Source organism: Pagrus pagrus (genome assembly GCF_965226575.1).
Source record: "Pagrus pagrus genome assembly, chromosome: 17".
Classification (NCBI taxonomy): domain Eukaryota; kingdom Metazoa; phylum Chordata; class Actinopteri; order Spariformes; family Sparidae; genus Pagrus; species Pagrus pagrus.
In genome coordinates, this window is record NC_140201.1 from 19864877 (window position 1) to 19886201 (window position 21325).

The window sequence follows — 21325 nt, forward strand, 5'->3', positions numbered from 1 at the left end:
CCCAAGTCCCTACAGCAATGACGGCTTTGAGATTGAAACACAGGAACAGTACAACCACAGAGCTGAGAAACTGTAATACTGCATTCATGAACTGAAAAGTATATCCTGATTACTATCATGGCTTCTTTGGAATGTCCATCTTAATTCACTGAACATTTAATCAGTCACGCTGAACTCAAACCAATAACCATAACTCAATAACAAAACTGTATTTATTCAATTGTGAAATTCTTTCCTTTGTACATTGCTCTGTAGTGTAGTGTAGTGGTGTTTGTTGCCTACATTAGCATCCAGGCACAAAAGCACCCTGCCTATCCTGCATGGAACCATCTTACGTAAGTGAGTCACGTGCTCTGACAAGTAAATGTATAAGTAACAAATCCATTATATTAAAAACATGTTCTATGTAAAAAGGGTTGCTCATATTAACAAACTCAGATAATCATTGCTCAATCCTCTCAATTTCTATTCTATTTCTATTAAATTCACTCAATACCCTTTAAGCTCCAGTAGAGCATTTTAGCATCTTTAAGCTTACTGTTTTGGTCACCACTACTCTTATTAGTATAATTTGCAGCCACAGTAGGCAGCTGATTTTCGGCAAAAAGGCTCTGATGAACATATTGTTTATACTGTTTAAAGGAACATTTTTTGGAAATAAGCATTTTTGCTTTTACCGAGAGTTAGGTGGGAAGATTGATACACTCTCATGTTTGTATGCTAAATATAAAGCTAGTGTAAGCAGGAAACTAACTGTGGACACAGAAACGGCAGCCTGGCTTTGTCTATTTGTAAAATACTAATATACGTAGTTGCAATTGCTAAATTTGACAACCCAACTAAGAATTCCTTGCCTGTAAACGGTCACTTTAAGTTGTTATGCTAAGCTAAGTTAAGCTAAATCCCTGTCGGCTCTCACTTTATATTTAGCAGGCAGATATGAGAATGGTATTTATCGTCCGTCCACGATAAGAGAATAAAAGAGTTTGAAAAATTGTTGAACAATTTCATTAACTTCATTTTAATACTTAATAATCTTATAATATTTTACACATTCAAGTTTACACTTCTGTCTTTCTCTTGAGGAACTATTCCCCGACACTGAACTGCAGCCCTACCCAGATAGGGTAGGATAGGTCATCCTTCTCTATGTAGCAATATTGATTTCAATCCCTCTGGTAGCTCTCTACAGACTGATCTGCTGGAGAATCAAGAAGCCTCTGCTAGTGCTGACCCAAGACCTTACAGTGATGATGGCTTGAGTTTGAAACTGAAAAGTACATCATGATTGTTATCTTGGCTTATGTGGATTTTCCATTTTAATTCACCGCACAGCTGACATTTAATCAGTAATGGCAAACTCACAGCTCATGTGTTTCCTCAATAACAAAACAACTTTTATTTCAACTTTAAAATTCTTTTATTAGTTTATGAGGCACTACATGACCTTGCACCAGACTACATCGCCCAAATGCTTTGAGTTAATGAGCCAGTAAAGGAAGCAGAACAAAAACATTTGGTGATGCTGCTTTCAGCCGCTACGCTCTGAGCTGTTGGAACAGCCTGCCGGAGGATCTGAGAGGAGCTGGAAATATTGATACTTTGAAATGTAAACTAAATCTAAATCTATTCAGTCTGGCTTTAATGTAGTGTCTTATAATTTTTTATGGATTTAATGTTTATACTTATTTTAAATTGTTTTTATCATAGCCCTACTGTACATATTCACTAGATTTCGTCTAGATTTTTATTTACATTTTATTTTTGTTCTTCTTATTATGATTATATTAAACTGCTTGTTTTTATCTTTAATTCTTTATCTTTTATTACTTTAACTATTCATTTTATTGCAATAGGTGTGCATTAGTCTCTAAACCTGTGAAATCCCATTTTGATTTGTTTGAAAGTTGCTATATAAATAAAGTTTGTTTGATTGATTGATTGATTGATTGCTGTGTAGTGTACATGTTTATATCCATGCACAAGTTTTTAAGATAACAAAATTAATTTATTAAATTTTATTTTTATTTTTATTTATTTGCAGTATTTTGCCGGCACTACATGGACTGTGTACAGCTTGAACATTAAGAACATGTTCACAGTTGGCTTTAAGAGGATCTGTCAAAGAAATGAAAAATCCATTTTCATATAATCTCATATATGGTCTGTTGTGTGTTTAAGAGCACATTCAATTATAGACATGAGGGGACGAGAAGCAACTCATCAGGAAGTATTTGTCAGCACTCACTCTCTGATGTTGTGTGTATCTGGGTCCTAACCATGCAGTAGACTGAATATTCAGACTAACGGAGGAGTTTGAGCACCAAATTGGCCAGCAGAGGGAGACCTCACACTGACAAAACACAGAGGCAGTAAGGCAAGATTACTGACATGAGAATGTTATCAACCATCTAATCTCTTAACTTTGCTTTTGCACCTTATTTTATTACATTTTGTATTTAATCTCTTTTTTTAATGCTGCCAACATGGACCTACGATAACTGAGACAACACAGGCTGTAATTTGACAAATGTAGTGCCATATCAATAAGGGTCAGACAAAACACAGAGCTCCAACTACAATGCATTTATTTGTGCTTTTTTTAACAAACAAAAAACATTGTTTCACTTTATTTGAGGCTAATTTGTTGCCAATTTCAATAAAAATGTACTGTAAAATAAAGTCAAACAGTATTGTATTGTTGTCTCTTGTAGCCTGGATGTTCTCCAGACTCAGTGGAGTTTGAGGCAGACCACAAGAACATAGCCACATGCTTCCTTGTTAGCACCTCATTAGAGGTTGATTTACAAAACATTACAAGGATATTGTACTGCAAGATAAAACAAAGATCTTTACTTCCTACCAGTTACACCCTTATTAGACTTTGTGAGATGTTAATTAGTGACACATTACAAGGAAACTGTACTGCATGATAAGGCAAAAAAAACATCCTTATTTCCTACCTGTCAAGACACTTATTACGCTTTCTTAGAGGTTAATTTACAACGAATTACAAGGAAACTGTACTGCAGAAACACAGCAAAAGCCATCTGTACTTCTTATATGTTAGACCCTTATTAGACTTCTAGGAGGTTAGTTTGCTACAATTGTCTGAGAAAGTCTAATAAGTGTCTAAGAGGTAGGAAATAAAGACATTCTTTGCTTTTGCTTGGTCTAAGTATAGTATATCTTAGGTGAAATAAGACATCATATGCAGTTTCTAATCACAGCATGAGTTAGATTTAGGTTAATTACATCTTATTAGTTCCCTGCGGGTATAACTGTCTTTGTTAACTGTCTAATAATGTCCATATTATTTCTAGTGTACTCTAAAATAAAGTGCAACCGTCATTTCTGCACTGAACTGATAACTGTCGAAGGAACTTGTTGTGCTGTACTGTCGTGGTATGTTCACACACAGACTCGGGGGTGTTGACATTATGCACGTTATGCATGCAGGTGCATATTTACACCAGTAGGTGGCAGACATAGACAGCTGCTTGAAACTGTATTGTTGAAGAGGATGGGAATGATGTATGACAGGCAAACTTTTGATTCATTATTAAAAGTGGAGGAAATCATTCATTAATATTAACAGCTTGTAATAGTCTTGTTTCAACTTGATGTGGGAAGGACAATCTCTCCTACAAAGTCTGATTTGATATTTGTTATCAAGTATTAATATGATGGTAGGTAAATACAACAAGATACTGCCTCTTTGCACAACTTCAAAAATGTATTTAAGTGTATCTGAAGCTGCTATGAGGCTACACAAGTCTCAGATAGTCAAGCTGATATTAAATTCCCTCTTAGTAGTTCAAGAATGGAAGGAAAGCAAGATAATAGTTAAGATTGCCTGTCTCTGCTCACATTGGGAGAGGCATGGTACGGCCTGGACAGACCAACAGTCATTACATCTGTCGGCTTACACGCATAGAAAGACACTTAGATTATTAAAGACAAAACAGAAACTCATCTAACCTGCATGACTTTGGACTGACCACCTGTTGTGGTGTCATGGCTTTGCGACTTGTGTTGGTGCCGTTCTTGTAAGCTGTTGAGGCTAAGTGGGCTTAGTTTGGGGACTGGTGGGGACATTATATTACACTGTTCACTTATTGTTTTTACACTAAGTTCAGTTTCTTTTCAGTTTCAGCTTCGGTTAGGTTTAGGAAAAAAAAATTGGGTTTGGGTTTAAATATACCCTTCAAGACGTAAGACACGTGTTTGAAGGGATAAGTTCTCCAACATGCATATTTTTTTGGTCTTTTTCCCCACATTGCAAAGCTGTGACATAATGATTGGTCAGTTGCAATGATGGTCCCAGAGCAACATTAATTAAGATGTTCCAGGAACAACATCAACACAGCGATATCATATTGTACTTAACAAAGTTAGGATTTGGGTGGAAGGTATAATGTCAAATTTTACAATATTATAATGCAACAGTTTTGCATGCAGTATTGTTGAATTTGTGGTATATCTGTAAATGTATTCTTTCTCATTGTAATATCACCACCTGATGTAAGATATTATTGAAGACATTGTTTAATATCAATGTACAAACTTTACTGTGCGAAGTCTGAATTACTGAATGAAGACATGACTTGATTGTTTTACAACTGCCACTATGTCTTTTTTATTGGCTCCTTCCAAACAGTTCGCTTCAGGTTAGTGGAACATTGACACAGCATCACCAGGTTATCCATTATTCAAGAAATAGCACGCTCCCAATAAAACCTCATACCTGATTTCCTAAAAATCTGAATCTCTGACTCAAAGCTGCACCTGATTGGACATTAAAGAACAGCCCACTAAAGGGGATAATACAAAGGAGAGGGACAGAGGATGAGACTTGAGAAGAGCACTGGACAACATTTAGACCAAACCACTCAAGAGGGTGTTTCTTCTGACATATACTGTGCTGAGATCAGGTGAAGGATTCTGGACTGAAAGAAATATAAGCAACCGTTTTTATTTAGTTTGACTGATTGAAGTGTATGTTAGGATTAGGAGAGCTGCATCCTTGTAACTGAACTGGACTTGTGCTGAGCCATTTTTCCAGCTCAGGATGGGCAAAACTGAAGACTCTGGGACGCAGGAGAGACCCAAATGGGACAACAAGGTTCAGTACCTGTTAACATGTATTGGCTTTGCAGTGGGACTTGGAAACATCTGGCGTTTTCCCTACCTATGCCAAATCTATGGAGGAGGTAAGATGCTATTATATGATGCTGTTATATCTTACATCATCCTCATCATCATAGATTAAGATGATTCAGATGTAAATTAAGAGATTTAGATGTATAACTGCGACAATTTAGATTCTCTTGTCTCAGTATGATTAGTCATTAACATTGGACTAGAACAGTCCTTATCACTCTGCTCTCGAAATGGGAAACTTTATCTTGGTTTGAATGATCAACAGTGGTTGCCATAATTTCTCTATTCACTTCCTCTAGATTCCCCGAACCACAGATTTCTAAAGGATCTGGGTCAGGGTAAAGTCGAGTAAACAGCCAATCCCACAAAGTGCATAGGGCTATCATCTTCACATATTGACTCTGAGATTCCTGATCTCACAGGCAGTGATACTCTCAGTTGAGCCTCTATTTGTCACCTTTTCCTTGAGTACATTTAGATCTGTGTTATGTGAAGTAGTACTGTTTTTATAAGCCTGTCTCCACCTGGCCACTTGGAAAACATAAAAATGTTGCAGTGCACTTATTTAGCAATTAAAAGCAGTTTTCATTTGATTCACGAAGATGGTTGAAATAGCCACAACCTTATTTCAAAACTTCTCTGCAGAGTATGTTGATAGAGACAGTCTTAGTCTGTCTGATGTCTAACTTTAAGGCGAATATTGACTTCTTGTCCCCAGGTGCATTCCTCATTCCCTACCTGATCGCGCTGGTGTTTCAGGGCATCCCTCTGCTCTACCTGGAGCTGGCCATAGGACAGAGGCTCCGCATGGGCAGCATCGGTGTCTGGAACTCCATCTCACCGCTGCTGGGTGGAGTCGGTGGGTGGCCTAAAACTATTTAGAGATCTTCCAACACCATTTTTCCCTTTCTGATACACAGTGAGACCACTTTTAATTTTTTCTGGAACGTACAGCCTGGCATATTTCCCCTGAACTTGATCGCCAGAATTAATGTTTGCAATGTACATTCTGCAAACCATGGACATGCTGAAGCTTTACTTTACAAAGTGCAGCTGGGATGTAGTATAATGTCAAACCTCCTGTTTTGTTGCATGGAATACTTATTGCAACCAAAGACGGCCTGGCAGAGTGTAAAAATAATATATGCCTACACAAAACAGTTTCCTGGGTAAAAGTCCCGTGTTAACCCATTCAGCTACAACAGTATCCTCCAGATATAGACTTGGTCAGCTGCAATGATGGTTTGGAGCAACATTAAATGATGATGTTGTTGGAACAACACCCACACAGCGATATCAGATCAACCTTCTGATACTGGTATTGGTTACAGAACAACCCAAGAACTTTATGTAAATCTACAAGGATATTATATTTTTCAAATATTTCATTAATTCATGATCAAAAAACTTTTTTGTGGTTCTTATAGTGTTGTTTATCATTTATTTCCTGCTTTAGGAATTGCCTCCATGATTGTGTCATTCCTGGTGAGCATTTTCTACAACACCATCCTGGCCTGGGTGCTCTGGTACTTCTTTCACTCTTTCCAAAACCCCCTGCCATGGAGCCAGTGTCCAGTCAATGAAAGCCGCTTGGGTAACAAGATAAGCCATTTTAGCTGCTCTTGATACACTTATCGTCACACACTGATTGCTACTACCACACTGACAGCACTACTTGACTACTCAATACTGTATGGGCAATTTAGTACACTTGCAATAAAGTTATAAGACTGTCACTGAGAGGAGTGGTTACCAACAGGGCTCGATGTGGCACTACAGGCAAGATTTCATTGGAAAACTACTGCACCAGAACATGAAATAAAAAGAGCGTGCTTTTACAGAGTTTCGACCAGTGACAGATTTTGGAATCGGGGACAGATTCAAAAAGCACAAATCATGGTCTCATTTGTTGTCAATAATAAAGATGTTAAAATCTCTTTCACGGTGATAAATAGTTTTTAATGCAGAAAAACATCAGGCATTTTAATACTGAACTGCAAAAGTACATAAACTTAGCTCTGCTACAAAACTTGATGTATGTTTAAACCAAAACAAACAGTATTACCTTCAAGATAAAGTTTAAGTTTAAGAACTTAAAAGATCTCATGCTGTCATTGTTTGTTTCTATGCATCCATGTAGGCTACGACGAAGAGTGTGAGAAGAGCACTCCAGTGAATTACTTCTGGTACCGTGAGACACTGAACATCACACCTGACATCGCGATCAGTGGCTCCTTGCAGTGGTGGATGGTCATTTGTCTGGCCAGCGCCTGGTGTGTGGTCTTCATCTGCTTCATCAAAGGCATCGAGTCCATGGGAAAGGTCTGTTTACTGCCACTGTATCAGCTACTGTGCCATACATACTTTCTGCCACTGCTAACAAGATAAAGGGAGAAAGAGTCACTGAGGGATATATCATGTGTTTGCATGTTTCAGGCTGTGTACGTGACAGCCACATTCCCTTACCTAGTGCTGACTATTTTCCTGATCCGTGCCCTCACTCTGCCCGGAGCTACTGATGGACTGCAGTACCTCTTTACTCCTGATGTGAGTTTGGTCACTTGTTGTCACTACAGTTGTTTGTTTCGTGTGTCCCAGACACAGTGAACTGATGTGATGTTTTTACGCTCGCTGTAGTGGAACATATTGATGGATCCTCGGGTTTGGCTGGACGCTGCCACCCAGATCTTCTTCTCTCTCTCTCTGGCCTTTGGAGGCCTCATAGCCTTCTCCAGCTATAATCCAGAGAGGTAAGGGCTAAAACTCATTACTACATTAACTAACTAACAGATGATTTGTGTGATGACTATCAAAGCTCTGTTGTTTCTTTTCTGTTCCCATAAGAAACAACTGTGAGAGGGATGCTGTTGTAGTTGGAGTAATAAATAGTGCCACATCTCTCTACGCCTCTATTTCTATCTTCTCCATCCTGGGATTTAAAGCTACCACCGCCTTCAACACCTGTCGATCAGAGTACGTATGCACAGATATATTCTATGTAAGTCTAAAGCTTCTTCTTCTCTTGCTGATACCAATTAGGCTGATTGTTTTGTATTCCATCTGCAGGAACATCTTGGCTCTGACCAACCACTTTCACATTTCAGACCAGAACATAACACTTGAAAACTATGATAAGTGGTATGAACATCTAAATGCAACATATCCAGATGAGTTGGCCGGTTTGCAGCTGAGGGTCTGTGACCTGCAAAGATTTCTTGACCAGGTACTGTCACTTTGAAAACATTTTTTGAATTTCCCTCCTTTGTTGAACCCGGCTGTCCTCTGCTTTCGTGTCGTGTGCCTGTCGAACATAAAGTCAGTTCATGCATCCTTGTTAATTCCATCCTCCCCCAGAGCGCATCAGGTACCGGCCTGGCTTTCATCGCATTCACCGAAGCAGTGCTAGAGATGCCAGGCTCGCAGGTATGGGCCATTCTCTTCTTCGTCATGCTCTTCAGCTTGGGCCTCTCCTCCATGTTTGGTAACATAGAGGGAGTCCTTACACCCATCAAAGACCTCAAACTACTGCCCAAGTGGATCCCTATGGAGGTCGTAACAGGTAGCTGCAAGTTAGCTTAAGCTGTTCTACAGTCAAAGGAAAAAAATGTCCTTTTGAATTTCCTTTCTGAAAAACTTTTTTCTCACTTTCTTAGGGATCACCTGCCTGTTATCCTTCTTGATCAGTCTCATCTTCACCCTGGGTTCGGGGAACTACTGGGTGGAGGTCTTTAACGGCTACGTGGGCTCTGTGCCTCTGCTCATCATCGCATTTTTTGAGATTATTGGAGTCATTTATATCCGTGGAATGAAAAAGTAACTTTTTCCTCATCTTCTTCAATAAAGTACAACTCTCTAGTCTTATGAATTCATATACAATTTTGATCCTTGTTTGTTTTTACATTTATTTTGGTCCCTTTGTCCTCTGACAGTTTCAGCGAAGACATCTATTTCATGACTGGGTCGAGGCCCAACATCTACTGGAAGGCATGCTGGATGGTGATTAGTCCTTTAATGCTCCTGGTGGTGTTGATTGCATACGTGGCCGTCCAGGCAGAGAATCACCCCACCTATCCTGCTTGGGATCCATCTTATGTAAGCAAGTCACGTGTACTGACAAAGAAATATTGCTCTGTGTAAAGGAATATTTTTACATTTGTTGGCTTATTTGCCTTTTCCGAGAGTTAGACGAGAAGATTAATACGCTCTTATGACATGAGAGTGATATTTATCTTCTGCCTGCAAAAGGTGTATTAACAAATATTACAAACTGTCGAACAATGTCATCAACTTTCAATTAGCTTGTAAATGTTAGTATTAAACTAGACTGGCACTCAGTAGAGTGTCTTTGTCTGGATCCACGCCAAAAGTTAATGGGGTCTACTCTGGAGACCCATCCTCCATCCAAGTTCCGTGGAAATCTGTTCAGTAGTCATTAACAAAATCATAACCTTCTTTTTCTTTAGGAATTATTCCCCGAAAGTGATGTGAGGCCCTACCCAGACTGGGTGTTTGCCATTATCATCCTCCTCTCTTCAGTTCCTGTGATTCCCATCCCTCTGGTGGCTCTTTACAGACTGATCTGCCGGAGAATGAAGAAGTCCTCTGCTCACGCTGACCCAAATCCCTACAACAATGACGGCTTTGAGATTGAAACACAGGAACAGTACAACCACAGAGCTGAGAAACTGTAACACTGCATTCATGAACTGAAAAGTATATCCTGATTACTATCATGGCTTCTTTGGAATGTCCATCTTAATTCACTGAACATTTAATCAGTCACACTGAACTCAAACCAATAACCATAACTCAATAACAAAACTGTATTTATTCAATTGTGAAATTCTTTCCTTTGTACATTGCTGTGTAGTGTACATGGTGTAAATAACATTCAATCAAACACATTATTATGAGACAAACAGCACACTGGTTGCAAATAAACAAAGCTTTACATCTGAACATAAAGTCTTACACTCATTCAAAGTGACACAAAATCCCCTAAGATCTTAAAGGATAAGTTTACCCAAAGATGGAAATTCAGTCATTATCTACTCACCCCGATGTGGGTGGAAAGTCAGATGAAGTTTTGTAGTCCATGAAACATTTCTGGATTTCAAAATGTTAAAAAAAAAAAACTGGAAAAAAAACCCATAAAAACCCATAAAACATAAAAAGGGTTCATACTTTTCTCCATCTGCTTCAGTTGTTTGGGAGAATGCAGCAATGCTGTTTTGCTGTGGAGCTCCAGAAATGTTTTGTAGACAGTCTACTTTGTATATGCATGGGGGTGAGTAGACAATGACTGAATACTCCTTTTTGGGTGAACTTTTCCTATGAGCTTCCTTTTGACGTTTCATGTGATGGATGATTGATGGATATCTTGGAACATATAAATTATTTGCCAAGTGATGATGTGTCTTCTTTGTGGAAAACTACCACAAGCGTAAAATCAAAGTCCAGAGAGACAAACAACTGTGGGATGACATAGGTGCATTCGGTAGCTGGATGGTTTTCAATTGTCCTTTACAATTTTCATCTAATGTGGTTGTTGTTTTTTTATTGGGTATGTTTATGACTGAGGTTTATCACTTGAGTGTTTTATATCCGATGACTAAGGACTGTTTTTACGTCTTTTATCAGCAGTTAGCTTTCCAGACATTGTGTAACTGTAAACACTTACTCTGGCACACTGACAGATTGGATAAATCCAGAGTGACCGTTTTCAACACACGGCTCATCTCACGCCGTTTTTTTATATGATTTTTGATATATATACCTATATCTTTCAGCTGCAGAGGGTTTCATGGTCTTGTTGGGAGCTGTAATTGGGGCTTACCAGTAGTCTACGTCTGGATGGCCAAGAAGTCCACTGGGGTCCTCAGGTTAGTGGCCTGTCGGACCCTCGACAGCCTCAGGTCCCCAAGACGCCGCTCTAGACTGCGTTTTCCTGTCAAGAGGATGACAGCAGAACATGTGAAGATGTTTTTTTTTCTCTTTGGAAGAGAACTTTAAAATTCACCCACTTGAACTTCTTCCAACACGTTTACAATCAAATCAAAGTCCAGGATACATTGACTTGTGTACATGTATCTTGATTTGTCTGGTCGGGTTCAGAGTCCACATTCACAGAGATTGGCCGTCCTGGCAAGCTGCAATGAGGATGTTTTCATGTTGGCGATTTATGGAGTCTATTTCGAGAAGACTGAGGGCTTTATTTTTCTTTTCCAGCTGTAGTGCAAGTGCAGTGTTTATGATTAGGCAGTGCAGGAGGGCTGCTGGGTATGAATTATCGTACATACATATATATATATATATATATATATATATATATATATATATATACACACACACACACACACACACACATGTATATATATATATATATATATATATATATATATATATATATATATATATATATATATATATATATATATACACATATATATATATAAAATTGTATTGTGAATTGTAAGTTCATACATTACATCACTTGCTCAAATTTGGAATCACAATTATTGAACATGATTTCTTATTGACTTTGGAAACATTGTGCACTTATAGAACTTGAAGAATGGATTTCCTTGAACTATAATAAAACTATAACTATAATTAAACAACTTAAACAGATCCACAGGCTGGTGCAGACAGGGACGGTCTCAATCAATAGTTCTTTTTGGCCATACTTCAACAGCACAGACAGATGTACATTTAAAATCCAAGCAGTGGCTGGCTTGACTGGGTTTTCACAAACGATGGCTCACTTGACCTCAGTGAACTGAGTGAGTTTTTAATTTTAGGGGGAGGTGCAAAAGCGCACAAGACAAAACAAGAAAATCATTGTTAGCACGTATGGCTCAGCAGCTGTAACCTCACTAATTATTAATATCTCTTGACACAGCACAAGATCAGTCAGCAATTAATTTCTTTTAATTGAGCTGAAATTATGACAGAACTCTAACCCTTGGTGATTTCAACATCTTGCACCACTAGAAATCAACTCTGATCTGAGAGTACATACGTTTGTGCAGGTGTGGGAGCAGATCCTTATAGAGGGGACGGTGTTGTGACAGCACTAGCAAGAAGGAAAGACAGAAAAGCAGCTCCACCGCTTCATACTGCACAATGCCAGTCTGGGCTTTACTGCCTAATATCAGTCCTGCACAAAGAGGAAGAGATAAGAAGAGTAACTACTGTTTTAATACGGTAGCTAATGGTGATCCATATAAACAAGCAAATGATAAAAATAAGCTTTGAACTTGATATTGGTTAAATTTTTTTTTCCTGATGTATGAAGAGAAAATGTTGCCTTTGTTGCTGAGCCTGATGAGCTGACTGGTGTACGCCGCCATGTCCCATATCATCTGCAGGAAGTACATAGGGTTCTTGGCAACGGTCTGACCAAAGGGCAAACTCTGAGCACACACATGGAACCTAAAGACAAAACAGAAAATAATAAAAATCACAAGACAGAATATACAGAGACGAGCCCTGTCGATTCAGATATTTACATTGTGAGATAAAAGGTGGTACATTTAACTCTCAGCTCAGTGGAGGTATTGATTGACAACCACCCCTGTGCTTACTTCAATAGTAGGATTCCCTTTATAGGCCTATTTATCAAGTCAGGGCAATTGAACGCACACAAGAGGGGAAGTGGTCAGTGTGTTCCTGACTCGTGTTCATCACAATTGTATTTCATTTATTTATTTATTTTTTTGACCTTTATGTGGCTTTTTTGATAGTACAGCTCAAGGTGGACAGGAAAGAGGATGAGAGAGAGGGGGAGTGACATACAGTAAAGAGCCCCAGGCCGGGACTCGAACCCTACCCGCTGCAGCGAGGACAAAGCCTCTGGACATGGGATGCCTGCTCTACCAACTGAGCTAAACGGTGCCCATCACAATTGTATTTCAATACTTCAGGAGGGTAATAGAAAGAAATTATTCACAGTGCCGATATAAATATACTTAATCTGACAGAGTAATACAAATGAATGGACAGAGACAACAATTGCCTAATTAAAGTCGTACTTAAGGTTCGATCTTTAAACGCCTTTACCTGCGTGCATGAAGCAGCACCAGCTTGTAGATGTTCTTGTAGACAGCCTCAAGAGAATTGGTCTGAGAAAGGAAAGTTATCTATTATAATATTCAGCATAAGAGCAAAAGGTGCAGAAAAGAACTGAAAAAGAAATAAATAAATGTGGGGCTTGATGCATCTTAATCAAATGCTGAATGAAAAACGTTTTTTAATATTTGTACATGATATCTAACAAGGGCAATATGGACTAGTCATATCCTCTGTTCATTGACCTATTTCACCCTTTGTCCAGTACACTGACATTTACTACCTATCTGCTACATTGTTTGCCAATTATGTGTTGAACTGAAACATGACCAGTCATAATTCCAGCTATCATGGAACTTGACATGTTTACAACTGTTATTTTCCACTTGGTTGTTGTCCGAGTTTAATTTCTGCTTGTTATCTTTGACTATACATGTTGACAATGGCACCTGACGCCATCATTTGTCAGAGGAAGAGCAGAGTTCAGGTTACTACTTTTGTAGGCCGTGTCCTTCGAAGGAGGCGGCCCCTTAATTGGAACACAACTAACGTGTGTTTGTTTGCAGCTGATGTGAACATAAAGTGCTATGAAAAGGAGGCTACAGCTATGTTAGTGACCCAGTGAGGCTGTCATTAGGCACAGCAGTGCTCTGAGCTTAATGCTAATGTCAGCATGCTAACATGCTCACAATGACAATGCTGATATGCTGAAGTTTAACAGCTGCACTAATTACTATGTTAACCATCTTAGCAGGCTTATATTTGCTAATTAGCACTAAACACAAGTAAAACTAAGGCTGAAGAGAATAACATTAGTTCTTAAAGGGTAATCCCACCAAATTTCCACATTCAAGTGTGTTTACAGGTCTTGGGGAGTACTACTGCACATGTGAAAAAGTAGTATAAAGCCTTTTGCTCCAGAGGAAGCTGCATGTGATCTGATAAATTGCCTCCAGTGATGTCACTCAGTGGCTACGTTACATTATGGGTCATGTAGGCACCATTAAAATAACAATTATTTTCCTGACCTTCAGGTCCAGGAACAAGGCATGGCACTTGAGTCTGAGGATGGCCATCAGTTTCCTCTTCATTTGCTGTCCAGCTGAGTGGAAAGAGCCCAAAGTAAGGCTATAGCGCAAAGACAGGCCTGCATAGCTGTGAGAGATGGAAAGTAAGAAGTAAACACAAAAGAAAAGCAACATTAACATTAGAATTTGCCATGCACAAAACAGACAGTTATAATGTTTACTGTGTTCTGTTTTTATTATTCATCCATGCTCGACAGGGAGTTGTCTCTAAGAATATTTATCAGCAGGTACAAAAGTTCATGTGTGGGTTTCTACTCAGTATACAAGAACCATAAAGACTGCCATAAGTCCAATACATTCTCGACCGGGAACTGAGTCAATAATTCTACAGTATAACTAGAAGAGCGAAGATCTCCACTAGGTGTGTCTGGGGGAATGTCCACGTTTATGCATGAGAGTAGTGGAACTGATTGGAGACAATATGCTTTTTTTCTCAACTACTTACACATTTCTGGTGCATATCTGAAGACAACACAAAACAAAAATGGTGTTGTAAAGGACCTTTCTGTCCTCCAATGACTCTTGTTGTGGTAACAGTTTGTTCGCAATTGACTGGTTGTCTTTTTAAACAAGAGTTATGACAGGTAAAGGTATACGACAGTTGGGAGACTCAATAGTCTGGCAATGGCACGGCTGTTAGTGTCTGAATTTTAAAAAAAGTCTAAATTGAAAATGTAATAAAATTTTATTCCTAAAATCAGAATTAAATCCAATCGCTGATTTGGAGATTCATGACACCCCTAATCACGACTGACAGGATGCTTAACCTGGAGTAGTCTTTGTAGACGTCCAGTGAGTGCGTATCCAGCAGCAGTCCACACCAGGGGAAGAGGCAGCGAGGGGGCAGCACACGGATGTCAGGACAAGAACCCTCGCCTCCTGATACCTGAAAGTTGACTACCACCTTCTGCGGGTTGACCACCAGACCATACTGTGGAACCCCTGCCAGCAGGATCCTTCACACAACATACAGTACATGTGCCATTATTACTGCTAAGATTAAGATTCAGCATTACAGTCTGTGTCCTTCAACCTTTTTTAACATGTAGCCACACAAATACTACTGGTAGAAAAGAAAGTGGTGTACAAATCATATTGCAGCCTTCTACTGCAAAATATCTTGTACTGTACAACTTCCATTGATAATGTTACTGCGGAGTAAAAAAGAATGGCTTCTGATCAAATTCATTTCCAACAAGTTAAAGTGGTGCCACTGCATGCGACTTTGCCTACAGTCATGAGAGGCTGACTGCTTCACCTTGAGTCTGGTTAATAATGGATTTTCTACAGGTTCAAAATAATCATGATATTTGAAAAGTACATTCATAAAGATAACGTGGCTCTGTCAAAAACGAATGTTGGCTTAGAGCCCTTATGTCATAAAAAAGTTGTAAAATTTAGTGTCATACTTGAGAAAGGTTTGTGCATCATGCAAGTCCGGTGTGATCAGAAGGAAATCATCCACCAGTCTCATCAAACATCTACAGGACACAGAGAGTGGAAAATAACACGTACAGTGAACAGAAACAAGCTAAAGTACAAGAAGACTGCCTTCTGCTGCTACAGATGTGTTATTACATCTATGGAAGTTGACTAAAATACATGGCTGTACCCTTTCTTTCCAGTAATGTCTTTGAACAGGACGTTCTCCATGTGGCCGTAGCAGAGACAGCAGAGCAGACTGGACACGACCGACCCCTGAGGAATCCCACGGCACTGGCGGTATGTCCTGAAACACAAAGAGCAAAAATCTAATTGTAACTTATAGCCGCAAATTAAGTAGGAATTAAGCAAAGTAAACTAAATCACCTATCAAGGGAGTGGTTACATTCAAAAAGAGCTACACACTAGCTTATTCAAAGTGGATAATACTTACTTCTTCCCAAACTGAACAACACTGCCAGTTAGCATTTGGGTGAAGAACTCCAATGCCTCTTTGCCGCGAAGATCTGAGCAGAAATGCTGAAAGGAGAAAAGACAAGAAGGACACATGGCTTAAAGAAGTACGAAACATTCTTATCTAAAGAAATATATCAAAAGATGTTGCTTTCACCTGCTCTACTAATATGGTGTGATGAACTTTTCCTCTTTTCTGCAGTGACATCCCAAATCCTTTCATGTTTGAGGATCCCATGTTATCCTCCAGGAAATCTGCCTGCATTAACAAACATGACAAACTCTCTAATTGGGTCAAATAGACATGAGCATAATGTGAACAGTATGCTTGTGTATGTTTAAGAGGACCTGTCTAACAAAGGCCTTTTTCAGGCCCTCATGGGAATCAGCCCAGATCTTGGCGTAGCGGCGGATGGTAAAGAGTTCGTCCTGGACAGGTGACAGAGCCTGATCAATCACCTCAATGAGTTTGTCGTGTGGCAGACTCTCGTAGGCTCCACTCACATCCACCTTAATCGAGGAGACAGAATGAAAAAATGAAGGAAGGAGGAAAGCAGCATTTAACCAAAAAATTATTTGTTGAATGTTAAAACTGTTATGCTTTTGCTAGCAGTATTCACCGGAAAAATGTTATGAGTATGACTGCAACACTAATATTACATCAGTCAGGACAATTAATTAAGGACAAAAACTAACCTTAACAAAGTAGAGGGGTTGCGGCGTGTCCTTCTGGCCCGGAGCTATAGAGCGCATCACCTTGTGAATATCTGTCATCCCCCACACTGTGGAGCCCAGGAGGGATGGAGTGGAGCGCACACAGGCCCGCAGTATATCCAACAAGTCCCGGACACGCCCTCGGTAGAGCTGCAGAGGAGAAGAAATGTCCTAAAAAATGTGCACAACCTCACAACACAGGGTGCCCACACCTTCTTAAATATCAAATTCAAGGACTTTCAAGCCCTAATTCCCTCAACTTCAAGGACCCGACATGGCATAATTTGAGAAACGGATCAAGGTTACAGTTATGACACAGAATTTTTATAAAGAGAAGCAACAGGTTTTACAGAAGCTCACTAATAACCAGTATAAAAACAGAGAGGCTTGAATGTGTTATCACTTCTCAAATGTGCTACTGTGTTACAGTTGCGGGAGACACACATGCAGACAACAGATCATAGCCTTTTTACTAATGCTAATTTTATAAAAAATCTTAACAACTTCAATTTCTATTCTTGATATATAAATATATTCTTATTATAAAAATTCAAGCACATTTAATGACCAATATACAGTCTTTCCTATAAAGACTAATATATTTGCGTCGCTGAGGCGGCGATCAGGGAGAACTCTTTGTTCGGACGCGTGTTCTTGAAAAACAATAAACCAATGTCCAGTTGTTCTGTAACTTTCGGTGCAGTGACCCGTTTATTCATTTACATTCCTGCCATTAAATTTAACTCAAAACGCTAATACTTTTTCTAATTTCTATATTAACACACTCTCTCTCTAACACGGTCAAAAAACTATATGCAGTCCCCTCTCACACACTTGCCGCTCATTACCTGGCGCATACCTATATGCCTTCTCTGGCACTTATGACACCTTGTGTTGAGACCAAAAAACTACAAGTAAATAAAAATAGAACAAACCAAAATATTGTTATATGGCTCCAACAACCATTGTCTTTTTTTTCTATTGTCATTTTTTCCTCTCAAATTCACACAATGTTCAAGGGATTTCATGGACCTATGGGAATCCTGAGAACATGTATCAACACACAGCTCATAGAGCTCTAATGACCATTAACCAAAATGTACCCTCGTCTTGGCATCTGCTCCTATGACTCGTGTGATAGGCCTCATGCCATCAGTCTTGGGAATGAAGCGAAGGCGAGAGATGACGGTGGATTTGGGGAGGGACGTCACCTGAGCCGGAGTCAACTCCTCCATCTGACCCTTGGAGAGGTGACCTCTAAATAACAAAAACAACTTGTGAGCATGACTATCGTACAAGGACAATACTTTGCAGTGTGTGTATGAGTGTGTACCTGAAGGCCAAATCCTGCAATTTCGCCCAGACTTCCTGTCTGTAGAACCTGAGGGCGTTTTTCTGGCCTACACTCTCAGTGACGTAGAAACAGGCTCGAACCAGGCTCACGACGTAGCCGTCTAGAAGCCAAGCCAGGAACTGACCCAGAATCTGTGTCCGGTATGAGAGCTCACTGGGCGGGACCCTGTCTGCAGATGAGAGCGCTCTGGTAAAGGCCAAAATGCATCCAGTAAGAGAACAAAGAGTTTCACGCCTATGACGATCTTACCTGTCTTACTGATCTTCAACCAATCACAGTCATTCACCTTCATCTTCCACATCAGTTCAGCCAGTGAGAGCTTCTCAAACTTGCCGCTGCGCAATAAGCCCCTGACCCTGACGAAGAAATTAAGTCGGTTGTGGTTGGAGCCCCACAGCTCCTGAGGGATCACAGCGGAGAGGCATTCCTTGACAAACAGGTAGACCCGGTGAGGTGCACAGTGTTGAGGCAAGACAGCGCTTACTTCTCCTTGTCCGGCATCTCTCTCCTCCACCAGTGGGCACATCGTCTGCAGTATTCTGCTGTAGGGACATCTCCTATGTTGATGCAACAGCTGACTGAAAAGGGGGACCATGTTAAAAAAGCGCCTGGGGAGTTTCTTGGGCTTCCTCTCGAGCCCATTTAGATACGCCAGTCCCTCAAAGAAGACTGTTCGTACCAGATCTTGCCCTTGTAGCCTTCTGCATCCATCAGCGCTCTTCTTCTTCCTATTGAGAATGAAGCCCCTCATGCCCCTTCCCCCATACAGGAATCCCAGAGTGCGGATAAAACATTGCGAGGGAGGCAAAGGGGGGAAAATCCCTGATCTCCAACTAGGTCTTCCCTCCAGGGGAAGTATGGCTGTTTGGATTTCAGCAGGCTGTTTGGAACCAGAAGCCCCATTTTCCAAAGGTTTCACAGACAGAGTTGGTTCCGGAGGCATGGGCTGAACTTGCTCCACTGCTTCAGTGCAAACCTGTTGGATTTCCTGTGTGGGTTCTTGCAGTCCTACCCGTCTCCTCTTTCCTGAACAAGTCATAATCTCCCCCTTATCCTTCTGATCCGTTTCTCTCTTTCTTTTTCCTTTCTTCACTCTTGCATCCGTTCTCCTCCTCTTCTTGCTGATAGTAGGATTCTCAAAGTTCTGTCCCTTCAAAGCCACTGCTCGTTGATACTTTCCGAACTGAGCACCGTTATTCGTCCTGGACTGAGGCTGGAGATAAAACCCAGGGAGGGCAGTAGTCATTGATACCCTGTCATAAACCGGAATGCCGCACACCTGGAAAACACAGGAAGGTGGGACTGCCACAAACACAGAGCAGCTCTCAAACAGGTACCGTGTGATGTCTGTGCCGAGACGCATTGCGACTTTCTTCCACAGGTCGCTGCCGTGGATGTAAGCAGCACTTTGAGTTACATCTCCTTGGAATTTGAAGTGGTCTGCATCCCGCTCCTCCGGGGCGACAGACAGAAAATTGTAGCCATGTGCGAAGACGTTTCTCTTTTTTTTTCTTTTCAGACTGTTAAGAACAAAGGCCAGCAGTTCAGGCAGAGTGCAGATCTGTGGAAAGAAGAACATCAACACAAGAAGTTACCCAGTTGATGATTTTATTATTTAATCCTGACATGTTTCTGTCTTTTTTGCTACCAGAAAAACAAATGTCGTCTATAAACCCAACAGCTATTACTTTAAAGTTCACTGCTCATTTAGTAACTGTAGCCCTTAAAGGTGCACTATGTAGTTTTGAGGAAGACATGGTAATCAGAAAAGAAAGATCTTAATTTACTAGTTATTTTTAATGCCTTTTTTTAAAGCTTCTTCGTTTACATGACTGAATAAACAAACTGACCTGAAAGGACAACACTGTTTCATACCGTTTTATTTTGTTTATATTTGGCGGACCCTGCCACCTTTCTAGCTTCAAACAGTGTTCTGGGGACCTTATTTTCCTCTGAGAACAGCTTGTTTATTCACTTATGGAAACAAATCAATATTTCTGAGTTTGTATAATTACCTCATTAATATTGTAAACATTACAATTCTGAGTTTGAATTTCTTCTCCAAAACTACATACTGCCCCTTTAACGTCAGCCATCTTTGATGACAGTTTAATATTTACATAGCTTAAATATCCTGCCACAGCATGTCTTCCTCAACTCTTTCACAACTAAAATTGAGGGATAACATGTTATGTTATATTCATACAATGTAGAATATTACTCCGTACAATAGGTTAATAAAACATTACTTAACATTAGCTACAACCTTAATACAGGTGCCATGACAACAAGCGTTAGCTAACATTACTGTTTCAGTGCTGTGCAGAAGTATTAACGTTACTGTTTCAGTGCTGTGCAGAAGTATTAACGATACGTGTCAACTCAAAGACACTGACAAGTCGGATAGTTGTTCATTTAGGGGAATGTTACCTGGTTGCAGCTTGGCACTTGCTGAAGTTCCTTGTCAAAGCAGATAAAAACACCCCTGACGAAGGATTTGAAGCGGTTTGTGTCGGACTGTTCAGTGAGCACGGCTCTCTGTCCCTCTTTGAACACGATGCTGTCAGCAAACTCCTCCAGTGTCTGCACGTGCTGATACAGTGAGCGGAGGATGTCGAGCGCACGGGACACATCATTTGTTGACATTTTGACAGCATGAACCCGCTGAGATATCACTCAGGAGGACATGGCAGAGAGACAGAGGGTGGTTTGCAAGCTTGCCATGAGCTTTTAGTTTGCCGTTTAAGGGCCCGCGTCATCCTCAGCCAATGACAGATCCGTTTTAGACAAGCGTCCAATCAGATAGCCTCATACTGAGTAGGGAATTCACCACTGACCAATCGCCAATAAGAAAGGAATGTTGTCTTTTTCAGGAATGACAGCTTCATGTGCCAAAAAAGTTTTTACGGTGTTAGAGAAAAGTGTTGAAATAATCTTCATTTTCTGTACTAGTCTTACATTTCCTTTACGCTAAGTTCAGTAAGCATATCCGTCTGACAAATAATGGCATTTACCCAAGTTATCATTAAACTAACAACAT

At 40.1% G+C, this 21325-nt stretch overlaps 2 protein-coding genes across 2 annotated transcripts; one reads left to right on the forward strand and one right to left on the reverse strand.

Moving 5' to 3' along the window:
* Positions 1–5071: 5071 nt before the first annotated feature.
* On the forward strand, positions 5072–9985 carry LOC311272307 (sodium-dependent neutral amino acid transporter B(0)AT3-like; the record flags this gene model as incomplete). Its single annotated transcript, XM_084378653.1, has 11 exons — positions 5072–5213; positions 5882–6022; positions 6620–6757; positions 7304–7485; positions 7600–7710; positions 7801–7913; positions 8008–8386; positions 8518–8722; positions 8817–8976; positions 9093–9255; positions 9627–9985. The coding sequence occupies 11 exons, from the start codon at positions 5072–5074 to the stop codon at positions 9852–9854; spliced, it is 1962 nt and encodes a 653-aa protein (XP_084234779.1). The 3' UTR covers positions 9855–9985.
* On the reverse strand, positions 7101–21013 carry tert (telomerase reverse transcriptase). The gene is made up of 18 exons (XM_084380030.1): positions 20716–21013; positions 18535–19846; positions 18265–18454; positions 18035–18188; positions 16914–17081; positions 16566–16727; positions 16375–16476; positions 16198–16283; positions 15934–16050; positions 15731–15802; positions 15089–15277; positions 14262–14388; positions 13225–13286; positions 12473–12597; positions 12185–12322; positions 11000–11110; positions 9660–9787; positions 7101–7539 (listed from the first exon to the last, which is right to left on the reverse strand). Exons 1-16 carry the CDS (start codon positions 20929–20931, stop codon positions 11007–11009), a joined length of 3324 nt encoding a protein of 1107 aa, XP_084236156.1. The 5' UTR covers positions 20932–21013; the 3' UTR covers positions 7101–7539; positions 9660–9787; positions 11000–11006.
* Positions 21014–21325: the final 312 nt, after the last annotated feature.